Consider the following 12,557-nt stretch of genomic DNA (forward strand, 5'->3'; position numbering starts at 1 on the left):
TATGAAAAAGATACAATTTTACTCATAAGAGAGATGCACATTAAAACAATAAGATAACATTTTTAATCAATTCAAAGGTTTTGAGAACCTACTCCATTGGTAAGGCTGTGGGGGAACAGGCACTCACAACACTAGTGAGAGTATAAATGGAGGGAATTTCCCTTTTACAATTACAAATGCAAATATCCTTTGACCCAGCAGAACCACTTTATCTTTTAGATGTAAATGCATTTGTGAAAAGACTTATGTCCAACGTATTCAGTACAGCACTGCAGTAACAGAAAAGGAAATAATCTAAATTTTACCAGGGGCCTGGTTAAACTGAAGCTTCCATAAAGTGAAATAGCATGCAGCTGTAAAAAGGGGGGATTCTCTATGTATTATGACAAGCTCCCAAAGATATGTTAAGTGAAAAAACAATTTGGGACATTGAGTATACCATACTACCTTTTGTGTAAAATGGAGGAAAATATACCTCTTTGTAATTGTATAAAATTCTGGCAAGATACACACAAAAAAACTGCTTCTCTACTGTGAGGGGAACATGATGGGAATGGTAGAGGATACGTAGAAATGAGACTCTTTACTATATCTTTTTTTTTGTATTTGTTTTCAGAATCAAGTGAATTGTAACTTGTTCAAAAATAAAGTAGAAAATTCCATGTAGTTGTTATAGTTTTTTCATTTATAAGATGGTTTGTACTTTTGCATGCATTATTTCATTTCATTTTCACCTCAGTCTCTTAGATCTTAAGTGAAAAAGCTAATGTTTAGAAAATGTGCACTTTAGAAATTGACTTTTAACTGTGAATCCAGTGCTCTCTTGTCTACAATTATTGATGTCAGATGGGGCCTCATCATCTACTCAGTAACTCTCCGAGATATCTTTTCGATGTAGGTAAAGATCAGAAGTTAGGATTCACTTCTACATTGAGTGTTTTGGTAACTTAGAGGATTTTTGTGGGGGAGGGTGTTCTTAAACACATTGTGGGGTTTTCAGAACATGCAAGCATCTCCATTTGTCAGTGGTCTCAAAGCAGTAGCTCTCTCCTGTCCCCGCTCCTCTGGGGAGCTCTGAAATGGCAAGGCAGTGTGGTTGGGCTAGAAATGCCTAGCAAGGACAAGAAGACATTCTGGGAAATTAATGTAGGGGCACCATGTCAGAAAGGGAGTTTGAAAAAGAGAAAAGCCAAAGGATTTGGAAGAGAGGAACTGAAGACTGGGGTGGGGGGTTCAGCATGAGGCCCGTGGATGGGGCTGGGAAAGGCACTCATAGAGGGGAGTAAGGAGAGGAAGTCAGGATTCCAATAGACCACTGGAGCTGGCAGAAAGAACAGGGCCCTCAGTGAACAATCACGGCTGGGTTTCTCCTCCCCCTGTTGTCAATTCCTTCCTTCCTCCTTTTCTGGTTAGGAGAAAGACCAGACTTGTCAAGAGTATTACTCCAAGTGACAGTGGGAAGTTAAGAGTGAACATAAGAAAATAGGGAAACCTGAAGCACCGAGGTAGGTGCCAAAACAGTCTGGCTGGTGTTCAGAAAGCTGCAGAGGCAGATTGTCCCCTAAACAGTAGGCGTGAAGCTCCATTAAGGCAACTCCCATGGAGGAAGAGCAAAGCCTTTGGGATGCACTCAAGGCCTGGGGAATGGCTCCTTCCCCTCTTCCCCATGTCCCATGAAGCTCCATAGGTGGGAGGTTGTGTCAGTGGATCAAGGCTAGTGGTGTCCATGCCAGCTTCCCATGTTTACTCCCACACGAATTTTATTCTTTTACCTTATTCTGTTGATCCCCTTTGCCATATGCTCATCCTCTTTATCCACAAGGGTATGTCTGGTGGACCCATTTCCTGCCTAACCCCATCTGTGCATGCCTCCTCTGGCTCCCCCCACCAAATCTCCAATTACTGTAAATTTGCCTAGGGGGTCAATTCATAGTCACCATCATCACCTCAGTTTCCAGACTTGGGTTCAGCACTTTAAGGGTCTCCCAAGAGCAGGGTCAGCACTTGAATGACCCCGAGATGGAGGGCCTTCTTATATTTGCTCCCTAGACCCTTACCTGCCTTACCCTAGGCCCAGTCCTGCTCAGCAATCTCCTTTTCCCAGCTCCAGGTTGGATGAAGACCAGGGGAGGGACATCTGGAAGCCAGGACACCAAGAGAGAGATGGGGAGGCCTAATTTGTGGCATCTCAAGGTTTATGTTTTTGGGAGAAGCAGTGAAGGGGCTCACGCATGACTGTGTGACTCCTCCCAGAGCTGTCTGGTGTCTCCCACTCTGTTGCAGTCTTTTGATCATGAGAGAAGAGCTGAGACAGGAGGGAAGAGGAGAGGAGAGGACTGAGAGAGGAAATCAGTGACACAGCCAATAAGACCTTTATTCAACTGACAGTGACCATGGGGAGCATATTAGAGACCCCTAAGGATACAGACAAAGGTCCCCAGTGGGCAACCCATGGGAAATTCACAGTCCATCAGAGGGAATCAAGTCAGACAAGAGCTAGAAATCCAGCAGGCACAGAGCAGTTGGGTTGGATGGCAAGTGGGCATACACTCCCAAAACTTCCTGGAAGAGTGTGCCTTGGTGTGCAGTATCATGAGACATGGCAGGAAAGTGGTGCCAGGGGAGGGCTCAGTTGAGGAACATGCTGAGTACAGGGACCATGGTCACACTTGATTTCCCAGGCCTGGAAGAGCCAGTGCCTGGCACATAGTGAGATTGCCAAAACTGGCTTATAAAATTGAGAGGGATTCTCAGGAGCCACAAAAGACAGGAAGAGATTGAGTAAATTAAAGTAGCAAAAAGTAGAAACCCACTTTGGAAGCTAAATCTAGAGAAGAAGAGCCTGTAGGGAATGGAGTGTAGGGCCTGGACTTGGCAGTATGGACAACCTCTTAGCCAGGTTAGGATGTGGGGAAGGGTGAGAGAGAGAAAGAGATGCAGGGTGGTAAGATGGCAGCTGAGCTGCTAGAGCCAAGCCAAGGACTGGAGGGAAGAAAGTGGGAAGTATGAGTACTTGACCCTGCCTTGTAGGCTTACAGCTGACAAACTGGACAGCAGGCAGAGGGATGGAGGGGCTCATGGTGGAACAGAACTAGCTAGAAGCCTAAAGACAATAACTATGATGGAAAGAGAAGGATAGGGATTAGGAAGAACATATATCCTTAGGAAGGTGAAGCATTCCCCAGGCAAAACAAAATGAAAAGCTACTAAACCAAACCAACTGAAAAAGAGAAATGGGAGTGAAGAATGGAGGAGGAGCTCCATTTATTGGGAAAATGAAGGCAGTAACTGGAAAAGCAAGAGAGGGAGAGACCCTGAAGACTGGAGTTGAAGAAAACTGTAGCTAAGCTTCTCCACCTTGGAGAGAGGAGCTGATCACCTCCAAAGAGACTTAGGTTCACTCCAACCTTTTGACCTTGGAGAGCCCCACAGGAGTGGTCATTTTAGTTCAGTCTGTCCTCATGAGTTTGGTTAGGAGAGGAGCTAGAGGTAACAGGACCAGGGCCTGCAAGACAGGCCCCTTCTTGCAGCCTGAATTGGACAGAATCTTCAAGCAGGAAATGCATTTTTGACACAGGTGCCATGGCTTAATTGATTACAACTCTACCTGGTAAACGGAGTCTGGGTTCAAATCTCACTTCTGTCACATATTACTAAATGAGCCTGGTTCTTTCTTGTGTCCTGGGGACTCTCCAGTACTTCTGTTGCCCTTGTCCATAGGGTATGCCAATTCATGGTTAGAAATCCCTTGCATGGTACCTCATTGGTCTCCAATGCAATTGTGAGGTTGGAAAACTTGGTTCCTTAAGGGCTTGGGAGAGCTGGCCTTACCCTCTATCCTGTGCTAAATATCCACCTTGCAAGCCTCCAGGGCAACTTATTAGGCCTGGAGAAGGACCACTAACTAGCAAAGGAGGACCATTTCCTTGGATGTTGGTTTTTCAGTTTTACATTGGATTTCCTTTCTTTGAGGTATCTTCTCCTTTTTATCCTTTCAGATTTCTGGACCCGTGAATCCTCAGGGCCCATTTTAGAAGCTCTAGCCCCAGTAAGTCACGGCACATTGGTAGTTGCCCCCCCGCCCCCAAACACACAATTTCTAAAATTGTTGCCTAACCCAGTCCTTTCACCAATTTAAGGGTGCGGGAAGACCTTGGGACTCAAGGGAACCAGAAATGAAGAGAAACTAGCCTGGAGAGGTTGCAGAAAATAAATCTGGCAGCAGGGGTTTAAAGATTTCCCTCCCTCTCTCCCCATTTGAAGAGGGTGAGGTACCACTGATTGAAGTGGAACTTGAATCTCCTAGCCAGTGATTCTCAAACTTTAGTATACATCAGATATTCTCGAAGGCAAGTGAAGACTGACTGCTGGGCTCCACTCCCAGAGTGTCTGATTCAGTTTGTTTGGGATGGAGCCTGAGAATTTGCATTTCTAAAACAAGTTCCCAGGTGATGTCCATGTTGCTGGTTCAGAGACCACCTTTTTGAGACCCAAGGCCTAATATAGCACTCCAAGAATAGAAGGAAATTTTGCCAGCTCAGGATCTCTAAGGGGTATATGGGAATAGATTTCACTTTTCTGTTACTGCCCAGCCTCACTCACCCCCATCCAGTGCATTCATCTGAATAGGAATGGAAAGAACATATCTTCTGGCCTCTCTGGTTCTGAGTCAGGGCTCACCTTGCCCTTGATGGAAATAAGGAAACAGTGGTTTGAGTGCAGAAGTGCTGGAAAGAAAAGGACTTTGTCACAAATTATCACCCCTTTAGCTCCCAGAAGGAGCTAAACAAGGGAAAACTTTTTCTTTCCACTTCTACTATCAGAGCTAAGGCTTAAAATGTAAATGACTCTGGGAAAAGCTAATACTTTGAGTTATCTCCTCCAGTGTAAGGGATTCTTTGAAGACATACTTTGATGGAATAGAAAGGGGAGGACACTTGGGCCCTGAACAGGGTAGAGGCACCACAGAAAGAAAAGGTGACAGGTTTCTGAAGATGGACTTCCCCATTTTACATTTGCCCAGAGAGAACACAGAGACAGTTTTTTTATTTAAAGGGGATGGGTGGACACGTGGCAAAGCAAGTTGGGAGAAAGATGGGAGTTTGAGACTGATTCCCTATGGGACAAATCATTCAAATCTATTCACCCATCTGATGGCTGTTGCTTATTTTATTTTTCATCCAAGGAAAGTGGTGTTGGACCGAGGTAGAGAAGACAGTGGTATACCAGAAATGCCCTAAGATGTCCTTTCTGCAGAAGGCCCTTAGACTCCATGATGCCTTTCATTTGGGTATTACGACTGCCCCCACACTTTGGGGGCTTCGCTTACTCTCCTTACATTTACTAAAACAGATCAAAGGCTGGAGGTTAACATTTGGTTATTAAGAGGTGTAATCTGATAGTACAGGGAGTCACCTCCCACAGGTCTTTAAAACAAAGTTTGTGAGGAGCTGGATTTGTTAGCATGTCATCGTTTTAAAAAATATAAGTAGAATGTAAGCAATACTCTTGTAGTCATTAAAGACTAGACTCTGTCTTTATCCCCTATTGCCTCTGATATCTTAGTCCTTAAAATACTTAGCGATCCTTGCCTTGTAATTCTTGACACAAATATATAACGACCATACTGGGTCAGGGTAACTCCCTATGATCCCAGATTAGTGATTCCATGGATAGGCTCTGAACCTGCTAAATGTATATGTAAAGCAGAGTGAATTGCTAAAGTCTGTTATTCTCAAAAAGTGAGTTTCTGGTTTTTATCAGATTCTCAAAAGGGTCTATGATCTAAAACAGGTTCTGAACCATTGCTTACATAGAGCTGATCTGCATTAATGAATGAGGTGTAGTGGGAGGGTAAAAGAAATGGTATAGCCCAGTTTTACCACTGGAATCCAATACTCTCCTAGTCCCTGGGGTATCTCCTAATACTAATCCTAAAATGTTCCTTTCTCTGAGGACCTTATAAAGGGCTGGCCATTTTGCTCTATTACTAGGAATGTAAGCAAGAACAGTACATTCCAAGCAAAGAAGGAAGGCTGCTCTGAGCAGCAGAAGGGAGGCAGGGGCTCGGCTGCTCAACTCATATACACTCTAAGAAGCCAAGTCAACAAAATGGCCCTATTTTCAGCTCCATCTGGGTCCAGAACTCTGAAGAGCTGTGATTCACCCAGTTTTTCCTAAGCAAATGGGACAGTCATTAAACTAGATCGTTGCAGCTTACTTCCTCTTGCCTCTCTAGTTAATTCCACCAATTGTGGTTGAGAAATAAGTTAAGGACAAACCAGAGTCTAAGCATTAAAGAGAAACTACCCCACTTTCATCCACTTTGCTCCTTTCTCTCCCTAACCCCAAACTGCTCTTACATACAAGATCATTTTTAAATTATAAGCTTGGTATTAACACATTATCAATAAAGCAAAACAATGACCAACTTATCAACCAACAGATGCTAGAATACTTATGTAAGTCCTGGAGTTAAGAGTCTTAGTGTGGATACCTGTCCAGAATTGGGAAGAAAACCCAATGCATTACCCTGCATCAGCTGAAAAGCTAAACCACAGCCATTTCCCTCAAGTTCTGTTTCTGGGAGAATGAGATCCCCAAGAAAAACTGTCTCCTTGATGAAGCAATCAAGGTCAAATAAGAATGATGACAACAACCTGCAAGCACTGTGATTCCTGCCCTAATTTCCCAGCACTAAAACAAGACAAAGAAACCCACTAAGCACGAAGCTTCTATATGCAACTTACTTGAAATCAACAAGAAACAGCTCACCTCACTGAGGATGGGTCTTTCTTTCTCCTCCCAGGCCAAAAGAATCTGTGGCCAGGAGAGTCAGACCTAGACATATATATCCACGTTTGTCTTGATCTCACTAATACTGGGGAAGACATTATATCTCAACTCCCACAACTTAACCCATCACTTAACCCCTTCCATGAGGGCTCTCTTAATTGTTCAGCTTACTTCCTATCTTGAAACAAAACAAAAACTCCCATACAATCCCTACTACCCTCATCCCCAGAAAACAGCCCCTAGAAAATCTAGCTTGTACAGTTTGCACTTTGCATGCTCTCTGAATTCAAAGACCCTGCACACAGATACACACAGACACATAAAGACACAGATAAGAGAAGAGGGGTCTGTTCAAGGGGATAAAGTTTTTTCTTCCGTGTGGGCCTGGGTTACTTGCGGGTATAAGTCCATCTCTTAGCATTGTATGTAGGGTGATCTCTCAGCTGGATATATGTATGAAGAGGATGAAGAGAGTAGGAATAGGGGGTGAAAAGGTTCTTGTTTCTATTTTTCAGGAGGTAGGGGTAAGAGGTGTGGATGTATATTTCGATGATCTGGTTAAGGGTGATGGACCCACACAGGAATGAGGTCTGCCCCTCAGCTTTCATTTGGATAAAAAAAAGGGGGACTCTGGGTACCTGATCACTATTTCTTTCCTGTTTCCTCATTACTCTCTAACCCAGTGTTCACCAGTGTGTTTCATGGAGTCACCAGTTCTGTGGGATGTAAGATAGAAAGGATACTGAGGTCAAATAAATTTAGGCAACACTGCATTTAAAGAGGCTTAACAATTCCCTGTACCCAGAAAGTTCTCAGAGCCTTTAATATGCTAATATGGTCTTTCTCTCTATATATAGAGAGGATCTAATAGTTACAGTATACAAAGGTGGTACCAAATATTTAACTGGGATAGCATAGGCTCCAACCACTCGGCTTGGACCTCAGTAATAAACTCCCTTGAGAATGGGCTCAGGCTGAATATCAGCCCATGTAGTAAGCACTGTTTCCTAAAGTTTTGCCCAAAGAACTCATCTTGTGTGGTATCTCACAGAACTGGTGAGAAATGTCTGGCCAATGTTGGAACCTCATCTTTCCAGGCATGGAGCCAGGGCTCATGATTCTGGCCATTGGGGTGCAGGAGAGGGGCAGCTCTGGGAGAGACTCCTGGTAGCACCAGCTGCTGATAGATGTGACCACAGCTGCAGCAGAAACAGATCTCAAAAGACAGATGTCCCTCTGTCCCAGCTGCTCCGGGGACTTTGTCCCTGGTGGGTCAGCAGGTGCCTGTCCAGGTGATGTTTACGGCCAAAGCTCTTTTCACAGCGAGGGCACTGGAAGGGCTTCTCCCCAGTATGGGTCAGCCAGTGTCTCACCAGGTGGTGCCGTCGGCCAAAGCTCTTCCCACACTCAGTGCACACATGGCACTTTGGCACTGGTGGGGCCCGCTGCCGTTTCCTAGCCCCAGGGCTCTCTCCAACCTCTTGGCCCTTGCAGGATTTGCCTTCCGCATGCACTCTCTGGTGGCTGGCTAGATGGGAGTTGCATCGGAAATTCTTGCCACACTCAGAGCACCTGCTGGGCTTGTCATGTAGGTGGGTTTTCTGGTGCCGGATCAGGTGATGTCTTCGCCCGAAGCTCTTTTCACACTTGAGGCAGCTGTAGGGCCGCTCCCCAGTGTGTGTTTGCTGGTGCCTGGCAAGGTGGGAGCCCCACACAAACTGTTTCCCACATTGGGGGCATGTGTGCGGTCTTAACAGGGAATCCATCTCTGTGCTACATAGAAGGTTTGAGAAGCTATCTTCCTGAAGAAAAGGTGGACCCAGGAGCATTCCTCTGGAGCTCCTGGGCATGGAATCCCAGCTCTCATCCTGCTCTGGGTTCCAGAGAACAGTATCTTCAGACACACTAGATAACATTCTGGGAGGTTCTGCTTCTAGTTCAGGGGTATCACCCTCGTGCTCACTGCCATCTCCTGTGGAGAAGGGAAAATACCAACCCCAAGAGGGGAGTCACAAGAGAGTACCCCAGGACCCAAGTCATAGGTGAGGTAGTATGATTCCTGTTAGGGCCTAAACCTTACCCCACAAGGGCTGAGAGAACAGGCTCTAATGTTGTATAAGACAGTGCAAGAGGTGCAGAGGTTAAAAGCCTAGACTTAGGAAGCAGATTACCCAATTTTGAATCTCAGCTTTCCCACTTAACTTCTGTAAGCCTTCATTTTCTCTTCTGTAAAATGGGAATAATTATAAGATAAATGTTATAAGATAGATAGTAGAGTACCTGCACATAGTGAGCACTTAGTAAATGGTCTATGCTATTGTTGCTATTTTATTTATTATTATGAGCATAGGTGGAGAGAGTTAAGAAATGTGCTGCAATCCTCACTGGCTGAGTGACCACCTGTCAGCAATACAAGAGACATTTTGGAAAGCATTTACAATAACATCAACAATAACAACAACAACAACTAACATTTATTGAGTGCTTATTATGTGCCTGGTACTGTTCTACTATGTTAACATATTTAAATCTCACAGTAATATATGGATGAGGAACCCAAAGAGGGGTGAATTTCTTTTCCAAGGTCCCCCAGGTGTGGTCCTAGATTACAATCCACAAAGTTTGGCTCTAGAGCCTGCCTTCTAAACCTTTCTGCTACACTGTCTTGCCATTGAAGAAAAATATCTCTATACTTTTTGACTCCGTAACTCGCTGAGCAGAGGAGGGATTAGACGGACATGTAATGATGACACTCCAAGAGGGGTGAAGGAAGTGGCTGAAAGTCTATTGTAGGTGCTTACCTGTATATGTGACCCTCAGGATGTCCCTCTCCTCTAAGTCTTGGGGGTCAGGGACCCATTGTTCTTCCCCTCCTTCTAGTTGAGAAAGCATGTCCAGTTTGGGAATTGGAAATCCTGCCCATGGGAAAGGAAAACAGAGATGTCAATGAGTTCAACTGTAATTATCTATTTCTGACAAAAAGCTATTTCCTAGATTACTCCTTGGAACTGAAGATAAAAGAAGGCCAGATATAGGCCTCTCTCCCCAAGTCCCCATGTGATTTCTCTTAAGTCCCTCTTCTTTCTTTTAGAAAATTACATTCTCTTCCCTGGTGTGTCTGTTCTCTTCTACTCAAATTCCACTCGAATTTCAAATACTAGCCCAACTGTGTTTAACTTCACTTAATTAGCCCTACTAGAGCTGTCCTACCCCCAGACTCCCATCTTACCCTAGATGGCCGCTGAGTTTCCAAGGACTCAGTTCTATCACTTAAATGTCCTCTCTGCTTTCTAAGAATCTCCCAATTCCCAACCAAGGTGAGCCTAAAGTTCTCTTCTCCACAATTCAGCATTATTTTGCTGTTGTTTTTAAAAAATGACACCTCGGGGCGCCTGGGTGGCTTGGTCGGTTAAGCGTCCGACTTTGGCTCAGGTCATGATCTCACGGTCCGTGAGTTCGAGCCCCGCATCGGGCTCTGTGCTGACAGCTCAGAGCCTGGAGCCTGTTTTGGATTCTGTGTCTCCCTCTCTCTCTGCCCCTCCCCTGTTCATGCTCTGTCTCTCTCTGTCTCAAAAATAAATAAACGTTAAAAAAATTAAAAAATAAAAATAAAAAATGACACCTCACTTCCATTTTCCTTGAATTAGGCTTAATGCTCTTTCTCTGGTGAAAGCTTACATATATTGCCAGCCAGGGAAAGTACCCTAGACAGACACTCTAGAGCATCAGCTCTAGAGCAGATGGCTCCATCCTCCCAGAGTATAATCTTATAAAAGTGGCTAGGGAAGATTATGCTTACTTAGAGAGACCACTATCCCACAGTTTTCCTGCATGACATATTCTCCATAAAAGTCTGTCTGAGAAGGATCCAGGCTCCGCCACTCCTCCTGAGAGAAGCACAGTGATACATCCTTGATGGTTACCAGGCCCTGAAACAAAATATAGCATCATCTGTTAGTAATTGTTCGTTAAGGAAAATGTGATCTCAGTATAAAATGCTGAGATAGTAGAGGAGAGAGACACAGGAGCATCTAGAAAGAGAATTTCCCAGAGATAGGGCATACAGTTTTGGTGAAGGGTAAATGAACAGAGGTGTAAAAGTAATGGTCAGTGAGTGAGTAAGGATAATGTCTCTTGAGGAGTTTCCCACTGGGACCATGGCAAGTTGGAGGCACGCTCCCTCATTGCTCATTGCTCCCTCTGTTTAATTACAGTGTCTGCCCAGTGCTTCCCACTTGCCTTATTTTTTTCATTGCAGAAATTGAGTACTAACATCTCCTTCCTCCACTTGACCATTCCTTTTCTATCAGCACAAAATCATATAGATAGAACATTCTTTCTCGCCCTCCACCCATCATGCCATATCCCTATCTTTTGAGGTAGCATAGTATGGTGGCTAGAAGCCCAGATTCTTGAGCCAAATGACTCCTGGCTCTGCCACTTATTAGCAGTTTGGCCATACACAAGTGCTTCAATCTTATCCTACCCTATTTTCTCATCTGTATAATGGGCAAAATTGAGTTTCTCTCAGGGTTAAATGGGTTAATATACGTAAAGCGTTTAGAGAACCACAGTATGGTAAGCATTCTGGGAGTGTAGTTCTTCTGTGGTTCTTCCATTGCCTTCTAAATCTAAATCTCTCTGGCTCTGCCCCTCTTTACACCTTTCTGTTTTCTCTTTTTTTTCCATAAATGCTCCACTGTCCACCCAGTCCTGCCTATTTTATGTTCTTCCAAACTTCCTTCAGGTCTTTTCCTAATCTTTCCAGATTTTTTTTTCTTAAAAGACATTAATAAATTGTTCTTAAAATCCCTCTAGGGATAGCACAACCATCCATTAAAAACAAATTAACCTCTAGGAATTCACCCTCTTCTTGTCAAGCCTCCACTCATTTTTTCAAGGGTATGATGAGCCCCTTGGAAAGGAAAGAATCTGCTCAGTTATAAGATGGGGATACTATTAGTGATCATGCGAAATAACAAATCAATAGGGTGATGCTGAGGCTACAGTAAGGCAGTCGTGATGAGACCCTGGGAGAGGCTAAGGGAAGCACACGGCCCACCTGTGATCCTGCCGCAAGAAGTGCAGCTGCCATCTCCCAATCTCCGGTGCTCCCCTCCTGGGGAATGGCAGGAACCCAGGGGGCCGACTGAGCTGAAGAGAGGAAAGAGGAACCACTAGAGATGGACCATCCACCCTTTCCCAATAAGAGACTGGGCCCCATGTTAAAGGAGCTTAAGGGTCACATTGTCCTGTATTTTTGCCCACTGATAAAATTCAAATGCATACACCTAGTGGAAGAGACCTTTACTCAAAATATTCTGCAAGGGTATTGAGTGGTTTTTAGTAGAACTTATATGTCAGCCATCTCTACTGGACTAGCTGTGGTTTGAATTTATATTATTTGAATGTAATTTTCACCTAGTAAAGTGCATCTCACTGGGTATGTTCTCAACAGTAATCAGAGCTGTTGTCACTTCCTTTGTCTCCCACATACAATACCACTAACCATGCACTTGCAGCATGTGGAGGGAATGATTATGCAAGAAACGGGAGAAACCCAGTTTCATGGTTTACAGAACCCAGGAGCTCCTTATACTCTGTGACCAGGGTGCAGGAAGAATGGACTAGTCCTGGTACTGGTTATGGTGTTCAGTCCATGGCAATTTGGGGATTTTAACTCTGCTTTCAACATAGATTAAGAGACTACTCTTTGTACTGTGCTCTCCCCTCCCCGCTACCCAAACCCACACACACACACA

At 44.4% G+C, this 12,557-nt stretch overlaps 1 protein-coding gene across 1 annotated transcript in view; it reads right to left on the reverse strand.

The window, feature by feature from the left end:
- The window catches only part of ZNF641 (zinc finger protein 641), a 15,639-nt gene continuing 3,082 nt past the window's right edge, over positions 1–12,557 (reverse strand). Inside the window, exons 3-6 of the mRNA XM_030322469.1 lie at positions 11,858–11,949; positions 10,595–10,724; positions 9,597–9,710; positions 1–8,767 (exon numbers count right to left, since the gene is read on the reverse strand). Of these exons, the coding sequence (XP_030178329.1) occupies positions 8,013–8,767; positions 9,597–9,710; positions 10,595–10,724; positions 11,858–11,949 (1,091 nt within the window). The 3' untranslated portion in view covers positions 1–8,012. The remainder of the gene's footprint in view (positions 8,768–9,596; positions 9,711–10,594; positions 10,725–11,857; positions 11,950–12,557) is intronic.

Source organism: Lynx canadensis, chromosome B4 (assembly GCF_007474595.2).
Source record: "Lynx canadensis isolate LIC74 chromosome B4, mLynCan4.pri.v2, whole genome shotgun sequence".
Taxonomy (NCBI): Eukaryota; Metazoa; Chordata; class Mammalia; order Carnivora; family Felidae; genus Lynx; species Lynx canadensis.